This window comes from Colletotrichum navitas (genome assembly GCF_030913465.1).
Source record: "Colletotrichum navitas strain CBS 125086 chromosome Unknown LY79scaffold_157, whole genome shotgun sequence".
Classification (NCBI taxonomy): Eukaryota; Fungi; Ascomycota; class Sordariomycetes; order Glomerellales; family Glomerellaceae; genus Colletotrichum; species Colletotrichum navitas.
In genome coordinates this window covers 38070-60252 of record NW_026850703.1, presented here as the reverse complement: position 1 = coordinate 60252, position 22183 = coordinate 38070, and the positions used below count along the sequence as shown (strand labels likewise).

Here is a 22183-nt window from a genome sequence, read left to right as displayed (position 1 = left end):
CTAGTTCTAGATATCCTAGCAGAATATCTGCCTAGATCTACCTAGATATTAAGGATACTAATTATTTTAACACTAGTAACTTTCTCTTATAAACTAGACCTCTACTAATATATTTATCTAACTATTTAACTATCTAATAATCTAACTATCTAATAGCCCTATATCTAACTATTTAATAGCCTTTTATTTAACTATCTAATAGTGTATTAATAAGTAGGGCTAGGTTAACTAGGTAGAGATAGGGGTAAATATATAATTTTCTTACTAGTTTTCTTAGTGTATAAATTAAGGGTTTTTTTTTTTATAGTTAAGAGTGCTCCTCTAAAGGTAATAGAGCTTACGTAGTCAAGGATATAAATTAACAAGGTTTCTACTAGTTAAGAGGACTAGTTATAGATCTATTAATTAACCTATTAATAAGTAATTAGTGTAATATTATAGTAAGGGTATTTACAGAGGCGTTTTTTAGTCCTTGCCTACTCTAGGTATATAAATAGTTAACTAGTAATAGTTGCCTCTTCTGTAAGTAACCTTGCTAATCTATAGTAAATTCTACTATAATAGCTAGCTAGACTATTATAGTAGAACTAACACTAATTAGTGTTAGTAACACCAAGGGATAGGTTAATATAGTTAACTATATATATTAGTAGTAATTAACAAATAATAGGGGTAACTGTGGTTCTCTATTATACGTAAAGAAAAGAAGGATAATTATTGTAGGTTAGTTAGTTAAATAACTAACTTATTGCCTATAAATCCTTAGAGAATCTATAGCTAAATATCTAAGGATTTACCAGCAATAAGTCATTAGGGTTAACCTAATAACTCTAATATTTATTTATAATAGTTAATATTATAACAAAGGCCTTATATATTCTTAGACTAACTTGCCTTCTTAGAAAAGTTTATCCTTTATATATTATCTAGGGCCTAGGTAAGCTACTATACTATCTTTATTATTACTATTCTTTTGTTTTATATTACCTATAGTCTTAATATAAGTAAAAGAATATAAATACTTACTACTATAAAGAATAAGCCTTATAAATAAGAGCTATATATAGTAAAAAAAAGGTAATAAATAAGTATAAGTACTATACTAGTCTAATAGTATTTATTATTACTATTCTCTCTTATATTGTTAACTATAAAGGTAATTAGTAGTTAGTAGGTTATTAATATTACTTTTTTAGTTTTTAGCTATAACTATTTAAGGTATATAGTATATATTTTTCTATATACTTATTCCCCTTTACCCTAGTGTTACCTTATAACCTTATATACTTTTACTTATAGGCTCTTATATTATACTTTTTACTACTTTTTATACTACCTTTTATAGGTAGCCTTATTTTATTTACTTTATTTAGTAGCTCTATATATAGATTTAACTCTAGTATACTACTTAGTAATCCTTTACTACTTAGAACTATAATTTTCTTTTTCTTTACTTTACTTAGGCTAGGTTAACTATATATATTTATATTTCTACCTTAATCTAATAGTACTATATATAAGCCCCTAGAGGCTTATATAAAATAAATATACTATAGCTAGATCTATAAGTAATATAAGTTATTATTAATTCTACTATACTATTTTATTAATATACTATATATATATAAACCTTTTTTTACTAAAGATATTTAGTTACCCTCTAGGTTATACTATATTCTTTTATACTTTATTTACCTCTACTAGGACACTAGGCTATAAGGCCTTCCTAAAGTAGCTATAGGTTAGTATATAATAGCCTAAATAAATAATAAGTACTCTTATTTACCTTTTTGCCTATATACTTATAATAGTACTAGGCTAGGCTAGGCCTTAATTCCTCTTAGTAAATATAATATAGATTATAAAAAAAAATACTAATTTATTTTATATAAGACAAGTTAGCCTAATAGGTGTATATAAATATAGTACTAGTAAGTAGTATATAGTTTTATTTTTACTTATTACCTTGTCTTTTTTTTTTTTACTTTATTATAAGTACCTATAGTAAGCTAGTACTTATTAACTTACTAGTAGTCTATATATCTAAGCTATAAGGTATATTATTTTTTTTATATAATTTAAATACTAATATATATTATATAGTTATATTATAAGTTAACTTCTCTTATAGGTTTATACTATTTTATTAAACCTTAGCTAAATAAGTATTATTCTTTAGTCTTTTATTTTTATCTAGAGTACCTATTACTTTTTTTTACTTATAATATTTATAGTACTTAGTATAAGTATATCTAAAGACTTTTATTTTTACTAATATACTTTATAGCTAATATACTTAATATTATTTACTACCTTTATTACTACTTCTTTATTACTAATAAAGCTCTAAAGTAAAGCCTTATTAATTATATAATAAATCTATTTACCTTATTAAAGTATATACTAAGATAAGGCTAGCCTTATATAGTATAAGCAAGTATACTATAGTGTCTTACTACTACTTATAGCCTAGCTACCTTTATATTTTATCTCTTTTATTTACCCTCTTAGCCTATAAAAGTAGCTACCTTTTTACCTAGGTCTATTTTATAGGCTTAGAATAATCTACTTATACTACTTAAGTATAATAACCTTCTTAACTTTAAGCTATATAACTTTATTTATATATACTTTATTATAGCTTACTATATAAGTTATAAATATTATTATATAAAATATATATATTATTATACTAGCTATTTATTATTTTTTCTTATCTTTAGAAGATTAATTTTTTTACCTAGTTATATAAGGCTCTCTTTTTTCTACTATAACTTTATAACTATTATTACTTAGGCTACTAACTATATAATTCTTATTTACTTTTTTACTTCTTTTTTTCTTTTTTTTTACTTTATAATCTTTTCTTTTTTTTTCTTTTTTATCTCTTTAGACTATAGAGACTACTTTAATAACTTTTTTTTATTTTATTTTATTACTTTATTTATCTCTTTTATACTTACTTAGTGCTTCTCTAGGTATATAAAGAACTAATAATACTAAGACTACTAGATAATACCTTATAAGTAAGTATTCTATATTTAAGTAATAAAAGGGACCTAGGACTTAAGAAAAAAATAATAAGTAGATATTTTACTATAGCCTAGTAAATTAAAGTAGTAAAAAAGGCCTTAAGCTATACTAAAGAAAACCCTTATTAAGGTATTTTAGCTTTACTCTTTTACTACTAGTACTACTATAACTACTAATCTATATATAAGTTATATAAAATAAAAAGTTACTAAATAATAGCCTAGTAAATTAATTTAGTAAAGCTAAAAGTTACTAAAAGCCTCTTAAGGCTTTTAGCTTTATTTATTTATAAAGACTATTACTACTACTTCTAAGCCTAGTTACTTTCTATAATTTAGTAAAGTAGTAGTAGCCTAGTAAGTTCTATATAGTAAAGCTTAAGAGTAAAATAAGCCCCCTAGGGCTTTTTCTATAGTAAGTATTATCTAGGAGAAGTAAAGGCCTATTAGTCTTTAACTAGCCTATCTAAAGTTAAATAATAAGATAAGCCTTATAGGGCTTTTTTTATAATAAGTGTTAAGGAGAGGTCCTTAGGCTTTTCTACTTAGCTAAAGATTAATACTATTATATTAGATACTTAATAGTGTCTAGTGCTTTCTCTATAGGCTATAAGGTATATTCTTTAAGAAATACTTACTTAAAGAAATTATATATAACTACTTATAAAGTTATTAGCTTACTTACTTACTATTATAAATAAATAAAGAAAATAAAGTATAGTATATATATATATATATATATAACTAGCTAAAGTAAAAAAAGATATAGTAGCCTAGTCTATTTATCTTATTTATAAAGAGGGTTTAAGTTATCTTATTAACTTATCTACTTGCTGCTGCTGTCTCTAGGCTACTGCTGCCTATTGTCTCCTTATACCCTCCTATGCGCCTCTCTCTCTGCCTATCTTCCTGTGTGCCTCCCCTGCTTCTAGCTTTAACCTTACCTAAGCGGTGCTGTTTACTAAGTCTACTATAAATAGTTATAATTTAAGGTTAAAGGGTATAGACTAGTTATTTAGCCCTTAGTTATATTAAGAGGGGATTATACCTTTTAGTTAGCTAGAATAACTTAAATTATACTTAAGTAGTATATATAACTACTTTATATAATAATAGTAAAGTAGACCTATCTAGTTACCTAATAAGAAGTTAATTTACTTCTATGTTTTACTAAGTACATGTATATATAAAGCCTATTTAATATAAAGGTTAAAAACAGTAGTTAATTAGTAGTTATTATTATTATTAGTTTACTAGTTATAAGGTAAAGTAAGAGCATAAGTATAGTACTACCCTTATATATAGGTAAAGATAAAGGATACTACTAGTAGGTAGTGTATTATATAATATACCTTCTTTAGCTATATTACCTATATACTAATAATACTTATATATATATATATATATAACTAAATATAACTATAGATATAGTAGTACACTAATAAGTACTAGCTTACTATAAGGACCTATTATTTTATTTATAATCTTCTAACTAAAGAATTAGTTTATAGTAGACATCTATCTTATGTTTCTATACCTTTAACTAATAGGCTATAGTATCTTAATTTCTAGACTAGCTTTCTAGTTAGTAGAAGGGCTACTGCCGTAGGCTATACAAGTAGTAAAGAAAGACCTTTTCCTAGGGACTTATTAAAAGTAATTACATTAGCTAATTAGGGAGCTAGATTCTTTTTATTAATTATAAGCTTAGTTAGATATAAGGAAGAACAGAAGAATAGACAAAAAGCATTAAAAGAGGGCAAAGGTTTTAGTATACTAGTAGGAGATAGTAAGGCCCTAGATAGTGTTACTTATAATTATACTAGAGACAGCGTAGTAGTTAGTGTAGTCTAAAGGGTTATATATTAATAATAGAAGCAGCTAGCGTAGTTAGTAGGGCTAGCCTAGAAGGGACTATTACTAAAAGTAGTAAGCAGTAACTTCTTTAGTTTTTAAAGTAGAGTTTAAACTATAAAAGTACTTTCTTTTATAAAAAGATTCCTATATAGATAACTTATTTAGTTTTACTCCTAAAGTTAACTATATAAAAGGTCTAGTAAGTATATACTTAAATTAGAAATCTCTTTAGTTATTTACTAGTACTATTATATCTTTTAGAAAAGTTAAGTTTAAGCTTCTTATACTTATTTATAAAGGTTAAAATAACATTAACTACTACCTAAAGTATCTTAACTTTTTACTATAAATCTTAAGTTTACTAAACTTTTATACTTATAGCTTAGTTAAGTATAATTTATATCTTAAGTATATAATCTTTACTTTTACTTAGTTTATACTTAATAGCCTTATAAGTAATATAAGTAATTTAAGCCTTATTATTATTATTATAGTTAAGGTTTAGTATATTTTAGTTTTTTACTTCTACTAGTTCTTAGGCTAAGTGCTTTTTCTTAGAGCTATCTATAGAAAATATAAAGGTATTATTCTTTAAAATAAATATTATAGTATATTATTAAGTAAGTATTAAGGTTAACTTACTTAATAAAAGTAATTAAAGTATTATAGTTATATTAGTAATACTAAAGGATAGGTTAATATAGTTAACTATATATATTAGTAGTAATTAATAGATAACTAAGGTAACTATAGTTCTCTATTATATAGGTAGAAAACAAAAATAATTATTATAGGTTAGCTAGTTAAATAACTAACTTATTACCTATAAATCCTTAGAGAATTTATAGCTAAATATCTAAGGATTTACTAGTGATAAGTTATTAGGGTTAACCTAATAACTTTAAGATTTATCTATAATAGGTTAATATTATAATAAGTTAGTTTCTAGATTATAAGGTTTTTACTAATAGTATAGCTAAGGTTAATAATTAGTAATAGTAATATTAGCTTACTAATTTATTAATTACTTAGTAATTAGTTAAGTAGTTAATAGTTATAAAAAAGCTTATATAGCTTTTTTATTAATAAATTACTAAGTTAAATACTAAAAGATATCTAGAGAATATATTATAAGTTAATTACTAAAGAGCTATAGAAGTTTATTTCTAAGTATATTTAAGTCTATCTTATATATAAGTCTATCTTATATATAAGTCTATATTTCTTATTAACTTATAAGGCTATATATCTAAACTATAGTATTTATATATTTCCTATATAGTGCCTATATACTGAGTATATAGTATCTATGCTTTCTTTATATAGATCTTATTTAATCTTATTATTATATAACTTGTACTATAGTTCTTTAATCCTAGGGAGTTTTCTATATAATAATCCTATGTGTCCTGTTAGTATAGAGGCTATACTGCCTACGCTTCTGCCTAGGTAAGGCTTAGTGCTGCCCATAGATTCTTAGGTAATAACACTAACGTCTAATATAACCCTATATAGCTAGTACTTAAACTTCTTAGACCCTTTATAGATTATCTTACTACTCCTCTAGATAATGTCTCCCTTAATACTAGCCCTATTTTAATCTAACACCTATATTAGGTTGATAGGAGGTAGCAGCCTAAACTTCTAGTTAGTCTATGACATAGCCTTCCTGCCAGCCGTTGCAGATCTAATAGGAGGAGCCAGGCTGCGGTAGTGTCGTGAAGTGACGCGGTGCAAAAGTGAAGCGTAACAGCAAACCAGTGAAGTAAGGCAAGCAATATCAAGGATCTGCACAGTTGACACAGGACAAAAGATAGGTAAAAGTAGTGATAGTATTCGTGGTTGACCTCGTCTGAATAGGAGGCCTGGTGGCAGTGGTCTATATACTCGATGGGCACGTGAATAAACCCGTGCTGGTGGAGTTGGCCATTGACCACCTCTTATCCGCTATCTACTATCTGTCCTGTGACACTCTAGATCATATACGCTAGAATTCTAGCTAGCAAGACAGCAAGAATACTCTAAGTCCTAAGGGGGGGTCTTAAGCTACTTACTATGGTAAGCGCGCTGTCTTCAGGCAAGGGAGAAGCTGGCAGTTTAGATGCCATTGTGGAAGCTTTTGAAGTTAGTTATGGTGTAAGCCTTAACAAACAAAGTGGTCTTGTATGAACTTCTGAGCAATTCTGATGAGTTACCTCGCGTTGTGATATATATACCTGTGCGTCTGATTCATCAAGGCAACAGGCGCATCAGTTCCAGCGTAATTAAATACAAGTCTCTGTATGTATTCCTGCGGTTCTAGGAATCATTTCTTTGATCAACTGATAGAGTGGCCTAGTTACACTCTTGAGGCTAATGCATTACTTCGCTGTGCTGGTTACAAAGTGCAGTTCTAGTTCAAAGGAACCTGTGGCAGAACCTTCCTCTATCTACAGTCATATCGCAGACTGTAGCTTCCCATAGAAATCCAATCCATCCACCTAGCAAACTGCCTAGGGTATCACCTGCGCCGATGATACCAATAGCAAGTATACAGTCTGGGTGGTCGGATAGCGCCTGAAGCACCCCGTCAAAAACCTCAACATAGATCGCACCCCCCAACAAACCGGAACACAGAGCTACAGAGAGCACAACAAAACTAGACCCTAGGAAAAAGATCGAATCTGCCAATAACAAAGCTACTGTCCAGGCTAAGAGAATCAGAGCAATCCTGTGGTTTCCAAGACGAAGTGACATTGCTGATAATCGCGCCGTCAAGTTACCAAAACTGAGAGAAAATGCAAGTGCAGAGGTCCATGAAAGTAATGAAGAAAATGAGGAGCCATCAAGAGCTAGGGATATGCCAGGGAAGACCATGGCCTGCATAGCGGAGGTAGCCAGGAGTATGTGCAGGTACTGTCTCGAAACAACGGACACTTGTCTGATTTGATGTCCGAATATTCCGGTGACTTTGTTTGATGTCGAGGTGGTCTCTAAAAGTGATGTGTTCTTGTTGTAGCCCCCAGTGTCTCGATTGCTCAGGTCGGTCTCGCTTCCGGTCGGAAGACAGTTTCTTGGCAGGATAGCAAAGTAAGCCAGCAGGATTATAGCAACCAGTCGGTACATATATTCAGTACCCTCTCTGACTGTCATTCCCATGAATGAGGTTAACACTAAAGGCCATATAGCATTCGCCATCTGCCCCAGACTGGTGCCAGCAGCCCAGGCAATAAGCCCTAGCCGACCATAACCTCGGATCAAGTCCAAACAGAGAATTTCAGTGGCAGCTGAGGAGGAGGCAGCTAACAGCGTCATTACGACGCGTACGGGAGGTAGTACGTTCGGGGGCGTGGCGGAGACAACAGTCTTGACCACTGTCCATGCCCCAGTGACGAGGGCAATGCGTGCGTTCTGGGGAATGTAGCCATAGATGAATGGCAGAAATAACTTGGTGAGAACTGCTGGGAGAAGCTCCAGCAGAATAACGACGGGTTGCGGGTATGGGATGATGAGGTAGTTCGCTGCGTGGGTAATTCGTGCGAGGACAGCGTTTGCAAGAGCTGCAAAATGATAGTTAGCCCCATCAAGTCGATATCGCTGAGGGTTGCTGGGGATGGGACATACCTATTGAAGCAAAGCCTATGAAGGTACGAATGCGATGTCTGGTAACATGCCAGTCATCCCGCTGGCTCGTTGTGTCCATCTCAGTCAAAATTCAGAGGTCAGAGGTCGATGTATCCAGACAAAGGTATAGAGAGATAGAGACAGAGAGTCTGAGTGAGTTGAGGGAAAATCAAAATGAAGATGGCAAAATGTGAGGAGGGGGCGCGAAACTGGGCCTCGTTGCCATACCTGAGGAACATTTGCATAGCCGAGGAGGGACTGCAATGGCGACAGGGGCCTTTTCACTCAACCAACCGTAGGTACAAGCGAGATGACATTCGTTCCCCACTACACCCCCTGACCCCGTAAGAGTATGCTCGGTCCTTTATACACTAGCAGAATAGGTACCTAGGATGATAGGATACAAGGCACACGGTTGGTAGTTGGAGTGGCAGAAGCGGGCCCTTCTCTATCTCACCCAAAGAAAAGAAAGGATACGCAAAGGTGCCAGGAAAATGAGACGTTAATCACATTTGATTCTTGGCTCGACATAAACTACGAGCAACCAATGGCTGAGACCCATAGTCATAATGGGCATGGCAGAATAACAGACCCTGCTCTTTTGGGAGTGATGTGAATAGGTTGTGGGGCGTACTTTACGGCTACTATTCGGGAACAGATGATGGCAGAAAAGTTTTCTCCTGCACACCTTTTATTCCCAAAGCGATTCGTTACATCTGCCGGTGACCTTTTTTCATACCCAGGGCAATAGTGATGATTCGGTCTCCCTTCAGAATGACTGGTTTTGAGCGACCGCGTATTGTGCTACCCCAATTGCGTAGAGCACGATTCGGTATACTTTTTACATTTACAGTGCTCACACTTATATTGGTTCTGGTATGTTCTCAACTTTGAGCTGAGGTACTGTTAGGGGACATGTAGACCCCCACCAGCCTTGCACTTAGTGTTTTTGCAACTAGGTACTGATGATGCTATTTGCGGCTAGTTCAAGAAGAATTATGGTGACAGATGGCCCAACAAGACTAAGGACTGGAGTTACATACATCAGAAGCTTGCAGAGGTCAACTACTCAGCCCTAGAAGACGATTTTGATGGCCACCGTCATTTGCGGTTATTTATGCCAGCCGATGGGCCAAGCATAAATCTTTGCAAAGTCGTGCATTCTGCGGTGGCTCTCGGTTATCCGATGCCTACCCTTCTGAACTGGAACGGAGAGTTCAACCGGCCCGATTGGCACTTTGCAGGCTCACACATTGCAAAGCTTGAGTCTCTTCTTGTTGCTCTGGATACGCTCTACGAGAAAGACTCCACCGCTGATAACGATGTTGCGCTTTTGGTAGACGCTTACGACATATGGTTCCAGCTCCCTCCATCAGCTCTCCTCGAGAGATTTCATAAGTTAAACCTTGAAGCGGACACCAGAGTACAAAACCTATGGATGGATTCCGGTTATGATCCCCAGTTTCCTATCGCCGCGCCAAAGCAAAACATTGTTATCACTACTGCTAAGGATTGCCAACCCGGCGCGGAATCCGGTTCACGTCCCAACTACCCCCACTGGCCAGCCTCACCACTGTCTCCTGATTTTTATGGGGAAGCAACAGACAAGATCGACTATTCTGCAGACTCGGCAAGAAAATACAGGAGAGTTCGACCTCGATGCGTGAACAGCGGGATGATTATGGGCAAAATAGGACCTCTGAGAGCCGCATTGAGGAGGTGCAGAGAGAAGGTGGCAACCGTCTCACATAAGGGACGCCAACTATGGAGCGACCAGGCCTTGATTGCTGAGGTCATTGGTGAACAAGAGATGTGGCGCGAATGGGTCCGTTCTGTCTTGCCATCTGTCAACAAACAAGCTCTGGTTCGCCTGCATGAGTTATCTTGGGAAGTCCAGACGGTTGCGAAGGCTGCTCTCGGCGGGCAGCGTTTCGAGTTTGGACTCGGCCTCGATTACACTTTCAGCACGATGCCTCCAACCTGCTCGGCTGAAGAGGATGGCTATTTCGTCAAATGGGCACACAGAGAGGCTGTGCAGAAGGCGTCAGAGAAGGCCGGGGTACCAGGCAAAGTCAGAGTCCCTGATATGCCTCAGTATCTCGGAGGCTCAGACAGCCCTTTAAAGGGAGGTGGACTCACATGGGCTGATGTTCCTCTTTACACCGACTTCTTCTTTGGCAACGCTCCAGTCGCAATCCATCACAATGCCTACATCTCGGGGCTAAAAGCATGGAGGCTGGAGAACTGGTGGAACATGACGTGGTTTTACCCATATCTTCGAGACTTAGTCACGACCCAGCTTCAACAACAAGAGCATACGAGGCCACTAGTGAGGATGACCGGTGGGATGGCGGAGCAAAATGAGATTGTCTACTGGGCTCCACCGGAAGATACAGGTAGGAGAACGATCAAAAGCTTCAGGTGGTCTGATGACGGGGCGGAAACAACACCCATGGATTGGGAGGGCATTTGCCAGAATGGCCAAGTGAAGTGGGAACGGTTGATCTTTGGCGACGAAAAAGGGCCTGCGTCAGGCTGAGACCGCCCTAACACCTAATTGGATATCAGGTACTGAAATCATTCGACAAAGTATGCAACAAAAGGCCCAATACTATTCTAAACCTAGTCGCCAAGCTTCCAGTCCAATATTCCACTAATCACAAGTTGGTTTCATTAAATCAGGGGGAAAAACGTAACCCACAAGTGGCATTTGGCCCTACACATCCTAGTATAAAGGATTGGCTAGAATGCTTCGGTTGGTTGCTGGTTGTGTTGGTGCTTCGTACAGGTAAAACGAGTTCCTAAACCAGAATAGTGGTGGAACCTTTGCCCCAATTAACGCTACAGGGAATCACATAAGGTGGATACAGTGTATGGCGGGACAAGTGGAGTAGGCCTTGCCTACCTGGTTCAATCCGCCTAGCATAAAGGATTGGCTAGAATGTTTCGGTTGGTTGCTGGTTGTGTTAGTGCTTCGTAAAACGAGTTCCTAAACCAGAATAGTGCTGAAACCTGTCCTGCTGTTAACGCTACAATGGTTCACACAAGGTGGATACGGTGGTTGAGCGGGACAAGTGGAGTAGGCCTTGCCTACCAGGTTCGGTTGGTTGCCGGTTGTGTTGGTGCTCTGCAGAACGAGTTCTCAAACCAGAATAGTGGTGGAACCTTTGCCCCAATTAACGCTACAGGGAATCACATAAGGTGGATACTTTGTATGATCGGAACAAATCGGTCGACGGTTCAATCGGAAGTCATTCCCGAGGAAGCTTAGTTTGAGTTCAACACTATAACCGGGCGTCCCCCTTTAAGCACTTAACCGCTAAACCTTAGGAAGATGTAACTTAGAAGTAACTACACAGAAAACTAGAAACCGGACAAGCCTTATGTGTAGCAAGAGGTAAAGCAAGAAGAGTCACCGAATGATCCGTTTATTCATATTGATAAATATTTCTGGTCAGTACGAAAGGTAGTTAGCTAGAAACGAGTTAGTCTTCCGGCCGTCCTCATAACAATTATGGTAGGCCGGAGGTGACAGAACCATAGTTCATGCCCTTGCGTAGGCTTGGCTGCATTCCGTCTGGATCATTTCGCCCCACTGTACTTTGTATTGTTCAATGACCACACCTAAAAATATGAGCGATTACCACCTTGTGACTCTAGCAGCTAGTTTCAGCAAAACTGCTAATGATCAGTACTGTTTTCTTGAAGCCCCAGTCTGTGTATTGATATGTTCTTCAAGTACAGTATCTTGTCCTTCATTAGTGTTCCCAACTTTAAAGAACTTTAACTAATGACCTGATTGTGTGATAAATTTTATCTCGTATCTACTCTATGCGAGACTGAATTAGAAAGCATCGTTTAGTGATGACTGTGATGTGAGATCCTAAAGTTGGGCATCTCCTGAATAACTTCGACATACCTACGGAGCGGGGTCGCCAACGCGCGATAAATCTTGACAAAATTGATGAATCAGTAATAATTGTCATAATGGCCGCGAGCACACCGACATCAACTCGATGGAGTTAGTTCCGCTACCCATGTAGCACAGCAACCCGCAGTGCCAGTACCCTACATCAGGAAATCTGTCATTCCTGAAGATCCAACAATCTGCAGACAACTCCGACAACTTCCAAGACGTCTGATCATGAAGGCCTGCATGTAATTACATACTAACCTCGAAGCAGTGCCATGTCCTCTGCAGCTATTCACATTCCGGCTTGGCGTCTCCCAAATCCTTGGAGTTTCGAAGAAGTAGATTTGGTGAGCCAAAATGTATAAATAGGGGAATACATCCCTCTCTCTTATGCCTCTCATCAGCACAATCTCGAACACACTCTCAATACAACTCCTTCTTAACTCCTCATATATTACTTTGAGCAAAATCTTCATCATGCGCTTCTCCCTCACCACCGTGCTCGCCTTCGCAGCATCCGCTTCTGCTTGTTATGGAAGTGGCCAGGCCTGGGGCGGCTCCAGGGACGCCGCTCTCCGAGCTGCCGAGGACCAATGCAGGTCTTGGAACGGGGTTGAGTTTGGAGGCGGTGAGAACAAGTACGGCTGCAAAAATCTCGGCGGCAACGTGAGGGTGGACTTTCGCATGAGGAATGGAGATAATGGCGGTCCCCGCCGTACACTCGACTATGGTACCTGCGTCTCCCGTCTTCAGAGCCAGATTCTGAACTGTAACTTCGGTGGCGAAGATAATCAGGGTGCTTGGAGACCTCGGTAAGTAACCTAGTCTCATTGTTACTCAAAGTGCTCCTCAAGCTGACATGACTAGCGCCGACCCCAACATTGGAAGTTGCTAAACGCAACGTTCATCCTGAGTTGTATACTTTGTTCTGGAAGAAATATGGTTCTTTTCTTCCAGTTCTTGAATACGTCACCTTCTTTATTCCGTCAAAGCCATTCACGATAGACAATATGCCACTCAATCGCACCATGATTCGCATGTACCAAGCGGATCAAATTGCCACAGTATCGCTGAAGGAAATGTATGGATTGCTTGGATTTCACAAGCATTATCAAATAATTGTATCGGCAAGAATATATGTACATTCTGATTTGTTTGTCAAATAAATCAACATAGTCTCTAATTGTCCAACTTGTTCTAGGAATGGTGACCATTAGGCCCTACTTGGCGCCATTAACTCATATATTGCATCAGTATGGACAGTATACATATGCTGGTCTAGTTGATCTTTCTGTTCCCGTTATCAACGTGATTGAACATTCTGGTCATTGGGAATAATTTAAAGTTAAAATCGTCAGCTACGTCAACTTGAATAGAAGTTCCAACCCAAAGGTTAAAGCATACTAAAATGGGCAAAAGAAGACCCGTAGTCGTGTAACCGTTATCAGTTATGTCACCTGTTGAGTGCATAACATATTTTGTGATGTACTATGATACCAGGCCGAAATAAAATACCCCTGTTAGTTATCTTACTCTAACACCTACCTGTAGGTACACCCTGGGCCAGGGTAAGGTGGTATCCACTGCTTATGCATATTCCTCGCATCGTACCTGTAGCCCCAAGGAGCCCCACCATTTTCATAATACAGGCGAGCAAATAGGAATTAAGCGGGGTCACCTTGGTCATTGACGTGGGGATGCCTAGGGCCAGCTTCGGCCGACTCCGGATGTTTAGGTATAACGGTGGAGTGGCTGTTTAAATAACCAAAAGTCCTCTTTCTTCTCACACGAGCCGGGGAGCGAGCTGTTGAGAACGTGTACAATCATTAGTTTTCGCCAAATCATCGCCAAACTCATAATCTATATCCGTTGTCCAGTCTTAGTCTATAACTAGATTTTCGTGTACCCACTACCAAAGATGGGTGATAGACAAAGACGCCTTCATTGGGCCGACGATGAACATTCAAACCACTCACCAACAACGTCGACCACCGCCTCTACGGCGCTAATCGACAGCCGTGGAAGCGAATTCAAAGGACTTCATAGCTTTAGCAGACTCGCTCATAAGCCCTTGGGAATTTTGACGGGCCTGTGCAACAGCATCTGGCGATGGGTTGCTGAATGGTTCGTAACGTCGGATATTCTAGGCCCCATTTTTGGCGTAGCCGTTGCGACATCCCTCATAATGTAGGCTCTGCACCCTGGTTGTCCCCAAACTAGCCTCGTGCTTACTTCTAGCAGAATTCTGTTGTATCTTCTGGTTTTCATATACAAGCCTGTTTCTACTAAGGTAGACTTACCACATGATTTTATTTCTAATAATGGAATCACTACCGATGGTAAACCAGTTGATGGCATCTCCCGTTGGCTGACGGATTTCACCCGCTCAGTCATACCTAGGAATTGCCATTCCCATAACGACTACTGGCGACCATATCCGCTATTTTCAGCACTTGCGGCAGGCTGTGTAAGCGTGGAGGCAGATATCTGGCTTAGTGACGACGGTCTTGATCTCCTGGTTGGCCATGATCGTAGCTCCCTCTCGAGCGAACGGACTCTCCAAACGATGTACCTGGATCCACTATTAATGATCCTTGAGTACCAAAGTCTACAGAGGCCTATTACGGTATTTAGACAGGCACACGGAGTCTTTAATACCCAGCCGGATACCGCTCTTATCCTCCTAATTGATGTGAAAACGAATCCGACCGACACCTGGCCGCTCTTGATAAAGCAGCTTGAACCGCTTCGGAAAAAAGAATTCCTTACACGCTTTATTGCCAAGCAGGGCATCTGGCCAGGCCCTATCACAGTCGTTGGCACAGGCCTTCTAGACCGAGCCACCTTTTTTGATTACAAACATCAAAGCTACGCCGATTACGAGACCTTTCACGACACCTTTATAGATGCGCCATTAAGCACTTTGGCACAGGATAATACGTTGTCGCAGGTTCCCAGCTCCCGCCAAGCGCCCCTTGGCCAGATCTTGAGCAACTTGAGCCAGTTATGGTCTGCAAATGATGCATACTATGCCTCAGCTTCTTTCAAAACAACAATTGGATCAGTACGAACCGGCTTTACAAAAGAACAACGGGACAAAGTGAGGGCCCAAGTTCAAGCGGCGAGTCAGAGCGGGCTTAAGTCCAGGTACTGGGACATCCCTGACTGGCCTATTGGGTACAGGGATTACATCTGGAGGGTATTGACCGAGGAGGGCGTTGACATGCTCAATGTAGACGACTTGGAAAGTGCTGCTCGTCGGGGTTGGACACAATGGTATCTAAGGGATGTACTTTGGATGTCACTGGTATCGCTGTACCTATTGAGCTGTGGCATTGTCGGTTTGTTTCTGCTTACCCGACATTCACGGAGCCATAACGCACATACGTAATAAAACAATTCAAAGACTGATTACTAAAGAGCTATAGAGATATATTCTTAAATACATGTAGGCTATGGAGTCAATACGATGCTGTTGGTTTTTAGTTCAACTGTAACATAGCCCACTGGCGTGCTTATACGAATACCTTAGGTTGTCCCTGTCTCGGCAAAGGCAACCAAGACGTGGTATGGAGTCAATGCGACTCTGTTGGTGCTATACTGGACATGCCGCCTCGCCCGAAAGTGGACATATCTAAGGCTTGCGTGTATGGGAACGAGAACAGGCCTAGGCGTGAAATAGGAACCTTTCCAATCAGATTTTCCGCCCATTGTGCAGAGCAATCTAATAGCCCTTGGCCAACATTTACGCATTTAGATCTTTTATAGAATAAAAGGGAGATTGCTATACTAACCGCTAAGCTGAAACATATTTTGATATACATAGTACTCTACTTCTAACTTATAACGGATAATTTATACATATAGAGTTAGTTATACCCATGTGTTACGGTCAGTAATCCGACAGTAGGGTTTCCGCTAATAGTATAGCTGAGGTCAATACTCGGTAACAGTAATGTAGGCTTGCTGGCTTGTTCATCACTCGGTGATCAGTCGGATGATCAATAGTCGTAAGGGTAGCTTGTATAGCTTCTTGTCAGTGAATCACTAAAGGGACACTGAAAGGTATTCAGAGAATGTATCATAAGTTGATTGCTGAAAAGCTATGGAAGTCTGTCCTTGACTGCTTCCAAGTTCATCCTATATACAAGTCCTATTGTTGTGACTAAGCGCCGCCCCATGCATCTCTTGAGCGCTCATGAACGCGTTGGCTGAGCGCTCATGTGTCAATCTCTCAAGCACTCATGCCAGGATCTTATCAGTGCTCGGTGTTCCTTATAATCACGTGACCTGTCTATAGTTTTTCTGTTTCTGCCGCCCGCGCTTCCAGGGCCTGGTGAGGCTCTAGCTGCCTGTAGCCTGTTGGGTCGTAACACCATGACATCGTTAGGGTCATCTACTACTGTCGAGATCAGCTCTAGTTTTGTCTTAGTAAGAGGATGGGGACACTCATTTTACTGAGACCCACTAGCAGGCAAGTTGCGTTTTAGACCCTAACAACAGGTCGAACAAATCTGGCAGCTGTGGTCGTCTTAGTGGGAGTATACACACAAGCTGACAATGCCGCCCCTCGAGGGTACCATGCGCGTGTAGTCTGTATAGAGTTTACCTGAGAGTGCTAAGCACAATAACTGTAATAAACCTACTAGTTTTACACAGAAGGGCTCTATAGGATTAAATTAAACACTAAATTTCCATTCTTCTAGCTGTATAGTCTAGTAGTAAGTAGTGTAGTCCTAATAACCTAATAGCCTAAAGGCTGCAGGTTTAAGTCTAGTTTTTCTTACTTTTTTTCTAACCTTTTCTATAGTTCTAAAACAGCTCTACTATGGAGGGTTAGAATAGTGCTAAGCCACCCTGCTTCCTATGCTATGCTCCAGGTCAGGATAGGCCAAGACTATCCCTTTTGCTTTTTGCCTCTATTTTTTGTGTTTTTGCCTACGTTATTACTGAATCCACTGTCTGCTAATCTATTAGCTAAAAGTGAATCCATTGTCAGCTTGACTCTGCACAGACCACATGCGCACAGTATTCTCGGGTTAACAGGGGGGCATTGTCAGCTTGTCTGATCACTTAATTAGTGGCGACCGAGATCGAGAGCACTGATTAGCTAGTGTTGATCTTTAGCCAATGGGGATTATTAACCTTTGATTAAACTAATCACAGAGCGCGGGAGAGGGCAGATCAAGGCACAGGTTTTTTCCCCCCTTGGTCACGCCTCAAATAGAGAAGTTATCCTTTCCTAACGGAAGGCATTTCTAAGCGCTGAAGCTGTAGTAAAAGAAATAAAGTCTTTATAAAGTCTTAATTTAGTCTTAGTAGATCTTAATAAAATTAAATCCACCCAACTGTATACTTTAATATGACTTGTAACTTATAAGAACAGGACCAAGTGTTATGCATGCTTTATTATTCTTTAAAGAATCTAGATGCCACGGAATCAGTCCTTATACGTTACAGGTACTCAAAATGCTTTTCCTGAAGTACTCTATCAACAACATCCTCCAGATCAGCCCCCTCTGCCCTAGCGGTGTCTCTGTCATACCAAATAGGAGACAGAGGATCTAGCCCAGCCGCTCGCGACATCTCCTCATGAATGTCAAGTATTCTCCTTTCCCACAACCCCGACAGATTGTTCAACAGGCTCTCGAAGCAGCCAGAGATCCAGAGGCACAGCTCGATCGGCACCTTCACTGGCGAAAATCGCAATTCTATGCTGAACGTCTGATCCATCCCCGGAACCGCCGAGATCCAGACATCCGTAGAGTCTGCGCCTTGCCCGACCCCGACAATCGCGCAATCGGTATCTCCCAGCCTGATGCTGTCGCCCATCGCCTCGTGGTTCTGGAACAGAATGGCCGAGTTGAACCGACTCGTCGGCCACTGCGTGCAGTGCTTTACAATAGATCGGAACCCGATATGCTGATACGGAAGGGACTGGTGGTACTGGTTTTGCAGCTCCGTGACGAGAGTCGCCATGGTATTGATGCCATCGCCCATCGACGCTCGCATGGGCACCAGATTGATACACGGGCCCGGCACCTGCTCTGCGCTACCGCGAGGAAATGTGCCAGAGAAGCGGTTGGCACTCACGAAGCCGAAGAATATGTCGCGGTTCTCGAGCACCTGAGAGAGAACACAGGACCACGCGGCCTTCAAGACCGTCGCGGGAGTTCCATTGGGGCTGGCAAGATTCGCGGTCGGCATCTTGAATGATGCAAGATGTTGCTTCTGCTGTACATCCGATACGGGTTGGTCCTGCCTTGTGTTGCTGCTAGGTGCCAAGGGGTGAGACATGGAACCATTCAACAATTTTCTCCAGAAAACTGTCCCTTCGGCCAACCTATCAGCTTTGGCAATGTAAGACGACCACTCATGGAAGCTCGGATGCCTCGTTGCGATGGTCTTCCCTGCATAGGCGTTTTTCAGATCACCCCAGAGGTGGCCGAGGGAGATGGCGTCGTAGTGAGTATGATGGATGGTCAACTTGAGGCGTGTGCAAAATACCCTGCTGTCATCGCTGTGCAGTTCAAATTGAGGCAGGATATCAAGCATATCCGACGATACCGAGACTCGGTGCTGGCTCGTCTCGCCTGTAGATAGCACATGAATCTGCTTCACCGGCGGGTTCCGCAGCGTCACCTGCAACAGGGACTGCTTGTTCTGAATGAAGACTGTTCTCAGGATCCCATGGTGGCGGATGATTTGCTCGCAAGCTTCTCGCCTCCTAGTAAGATCCCGGCTCTTCTTCTAAGGCCCGGCGAGAAGTTCAAGGGTTACAGTTGCAACCATAGTGCCGCAGTCTGGAAGATGCTCTATGGCGAGCATGAGTGCCTGAAGATCTGTTGCCAAAGAGACACCTTCGATATTCGATAAGTCTAACCACGTCCTCGTCTTAGCCAGGATGCCGAGGTGTGGGAAATCATGCGCTTGCAAAGAGGCGGACTTTTGCAAGACACCACCCTTGCGGCCACCTGCAAGCTGGCTAATCTTTAGCGCCATCTCTGCCAGGGTAGGGTGCTTAAAGACATCGACGACGCCGAGACGGTGTTTTGACTTCCTCAAGGCCGTCACAAGCCGCATGGCCCGGATGGAGTTGCCTCCGAGGACGAAGAAGTCATCTTGGGGCCCAATCGACTGAGGCGGAACGCCGAGCAAAGCAGCCCACGTGCGTTGCAGCAACAACTCGAGATCTGTCAGTTCGCCGTCAGAAGTCGCGTTCGGCTGTGCAAGGCCACCGACGTCCTGTTGCCGTCCGTTAAGACGGTAAGACAATTTATCGGACGCAGAAAGGCCGCTCGCCATCGCACGCAGAGCTCTGCGATCCGTCTTCATCGGCCCGACTACGGGAGATTTCCGCAAAGGAATGAAAACCTCTGGAACCATGTACGACGGCAGAACTTGTCGCAGGGCAGCTGCGGCTGCCTCTGCCGCATTCGGCATGGCTGAGAGGACGTTGTCGCCGAGCTCTGACGCTGGAAGGGTTGCGGCATCCTTTCTCGACACTTGAAAAAATGCAGCCAGAGTTTTCTCCTGGCCTGCGCCTTCAAGAAAGACGTCGACGATCCATTTCGTGTCTCCCTTCGTCTGTCGGTTGAGATGATATTCGATCTCGCCCATCTCGATTCTCTGACCTCTGATCTTGACCTGGGTATCCTTTCGGCCCTCGTAGACAAAGGAGTCACTTGCTTTCTGCGTGACGAGATCTCCCGTCTTGTAGAAGCGATGCTGGCCAAGTCCCATATGCGAAAGCTCGGGATGTCGAGTCCACGCAGGCGCGTCAATGAAGGAAGCAGCCATCGCCTGGGGGCTGTTCACGTAGCCGCGGGCGACGATGGGTCCTTCGATGAGGAGCTCGCCTGTGGTTCCCACGGGGACCAGCTCATCGTGATCTTGTGGGTTGACAACCCAGTATCGGCAGCCAACGGGAGTGCCAATGTCCTGGATGATGGCGCCGCTCTTACTGACGGCAACTGGTCTGCCGCTCGAGAGGGCCACCTCGGCCGGGCCGTAAATGTCCATGACTGTAGACGGCCGGCAAAGTTGAAAATCAACTCGATATCACTTCTCTTGAACGATATTTGCTCGCCCAGTACCTCGGATGTGAACTGCTCTGTAGCTGTCTGCAGGGTGTCCAGGTATTCATCCTTGATGGCCATGACTGCGTCGTCAACGCGGCTGTCCGCCCCCAGAGCCTGCAGAGAGAGCGGAAACAGGGTGGTGAACCAACCAATAGTGCGTGAAGTATCGACTGACTTGTTTGTGAAACCTTTGTCTGTGCCGTGTCCTTCACAATAGACCGCAGGAGTGCCTCGATCGCGGAACACGCGTCGGAAGGACAAGATGACGGCCGTTAGAAGGAGCACAACTGGGGACGTGTTGAATGGCAAGTTGCAGGCGGGTCCCATGATTTGCGCCGTCTGCTCCTGATCCAGTGTGTAACTTATGAATACGAACTATTAGGCTTAAATTTAGAAAAAAACCTGCTTTTTAAAATAATATGTTTAGAAACTAAAAGCACGTTGGTGCGTTTACATGGAAACGGAATAGATACCTATATATAGAAACAGGAAATAGCGTTTACACAGAAAGGGAATAAGTACCTATATATAGAAACAGGAAACATATATTTTAATAGCAAAAGATAATCTCTGCTAAGTAAAGGCATCCTAGGGCTCTATATATTATATAAAATATACTAATTTAATATATATTAATATATTAAGATATACATAGTAAAGTATAAAGCTAAAGAGGTTCTAACTATAACCTTATAGGATATACTTCTAAGGTATAATTTAATACTTATAGACAAGATAGTAAATTTACTTATATATAATTATACTATTAAGAGGTATATAGATATATTAAAGAAAGCTATAAGGTATAGTTTAGAAGCTAAAATCTTAATACTCTATACTTCCTTGTAAACATATATAGAGAAAATCTATACCCTTAAATAAGAGGTCTATAATATAGAATCTAGAATCTATATTCCTAATACCTTATATATTTTAATATAAGCGTATCTAGAAGAGACCTATAACTAGAAAAGAGGGGCCTATAAAATAAAATCTAGAATCTATATTCTTAATACCCTATATGTTTCTATATAAATATATCTAGAAAAGAAATATAACTAGAATAAAGGGGCCTATAATAGAGAATCTAGAATCTATATTCCTTATACCTTATATATTTCTATATAAACGTATATAGAACAGAACTATAACTATAATAAAAGGTCCATAATATAGAATCTAGAATCTATATTCTTAATACTTTATATATTTCTATATAAATATATCTAGAAAAGACCTATAACTAGAATTGTAAGGGGTTAGTACTACCTTTTAATAAGTGTATAGTAACTTAATATAATTAATCTAGACTAAGGAGAGAAGGCTATTTATAGTAGTATATACATTATATATATAAGGTTAAACAAAGGTACTAACTAAGCGCTAACTAAGTATACCTACCTTACTAGCTTATATATTATAGTAAATAAAGCCTTACTACACTTACTATAGCTTTAGTCTATAATATATACCTTTTCTTTACTAGTAGTTAGAAAAATAAGGCTTCTAGGCCTTACTAGCCCTCTATTATATATAACTATAGAAATTATTATAAGACAAGTGCCTTATATAGTAGATAAATAAATAGAACATAGGATTACCTTATTAGTATATATCTAGCTATATACCTAGAAGTATATATTCTATTACCTATTACCTCTTATAAGGAAAAGTAACCTTAATAGATAACCTACACT

At 39.9% G+C, this 22183-nt stretch overlaps 6 protein-coding genes across 6 annotated transcripts; 3 read left to right on the top strand and 3 right to left on the bottom strand.

The window, feature by feature from the left end:
- Positions 1 to 7286: 7286 nt before the first annotated feature.
- Positions 7287 to 8571, bottom strand: LY79DRAFT_584976 (uncharacterized protein; the record flags this gene model as incomplete). The annotated part of the gene is made up of 2 exons (XM_060560455.1): positions 7287 to 8428; positions 8493 to 8571. 2 exons carry the CDS (start codon positions 8569 to 8571, stop codon positions 7287 to 7289), a joined length of 1221 nt encoding a protein of 406 aa, XP_060407364.1.
- Positions 8572 to 9161: 590 nt separating this feature from the next.
- LY79DRAFT_572617 (uncharacterized protein) lies at positions 9162 to 11281 on the top strand. The gene has a single exon (XM_060559382.1). It carries the CDS (start codon positions 9610 to 9612, stop codon positions 11029 to 11031), a length of 1422 nt encoding a protein of 473 aa, XP_060407363.1. The 5' UTR covers positions 9162 to 9609; the 3' UTR covers positions 11032 to 11281.
- A 1601-nt stretch (positions 11282 to 12882) lies between these two features.
- Positions 12883 to 13300, top strand: LY79DRAFT_674922 (uncharacterized protein; the record flags this gene model as incomplete). Its single annotated transcript, XM_060564379.1, has 2 exons — positions 12883 to 13217; positions 13273 to 13300. The coding sequence occupies 2 exons, from the start codon at positions 12883 to 12885 to the stop codon at positions 13298 to 13300; spliced, it is 363 nt and encodes a 120-aa protein (XP_060407362.1).
- Positions 13301 to 14175: 875 nt separating this feature from the next.
- On the top strand, positions 14176 to 15868 carry LY79DRAFT_572608 (uncharacterized protein). The gene is made up of 2 exons (XM_060559381.1): positions 14176 to 14592; positions 14647 to 15868. The coding sequence occupies exons 1-2, from the start codon at positions 14324 to 14326 to the stop codon at positions 15794 to 15796; spliced, it is 1419 nt and encodes a 472-aa protein (XP_060407361.1). The 5' UTR covers positions 14176 to 14323; the 3' UTR covers positions 15797 to 15868.
- A 1936-nt stretch (positions 15869 to 17804) lies between these two features.
- Positions 17805 to 18338, bottom strand: LY79DRAFT_572607 (uncharacterized protein). Its single transcript, XM_060559380.1, has one exon. The coding sequence runs from the start codon at positions 18235 to 18237 to the stop codon at positions 17860 to 17862; it is 378 nt and encodes a 125-aa protein (XP_060407360.1). The 5' UTR covers positions 18238 to 18338; the 3' UTR covers positions 17805 to 17859.
- A 1165-nt stretch (positions 18339 to 19503) lies between these two features.
- LY79DRAFT_489849 (uncharacterized protein) lies at positions 19504 to 20430 on the bottom strand (the record flags this gene model as incomplete). Its single annotated transcript, XM_060553313.1, has 1 exon — positions 19504 to 20430. A coding segment is annotated over one exon (927 nt), but the record flags the coding sequence as incomplete, so codon positions are not given.
- Positions 20431 to 22183: the final 1753 nt, after the last annotated feature.

Bases quoted from the DNA above. Each gene is read 5' to 3' on its own strand.
- LY79DRAFT_572608 (XM_060559381.1), top strand. From the start codon at position 14,324: ATGGGTGATAGACAAAGACGCCTTCATTGGGCCGACGATGAACATTCA. The intron at 14,593-14,646 runs GTAGGCTCTGCA...TACTTCTAGCAG, and splicing joins GTTGCGACATCCCTCATAAT to AATTCTGTTGTATCTTCTGG.
- LY79DRAFT_572617 (XM_060559382.1), top strand. From the start codon at position 9,610: ATGCCAGCCGATGGGCCAAGCATAAATCTTTGCAAAGTCGTGCATTCT.
- LY79DRAFT_572607 (XM_060559380.1), bottom strand. From the start codon at position 18,237: ATGGGCGACAGCATCAGGCTGGGAGATACCGATTGCGCGATTGTCGGG.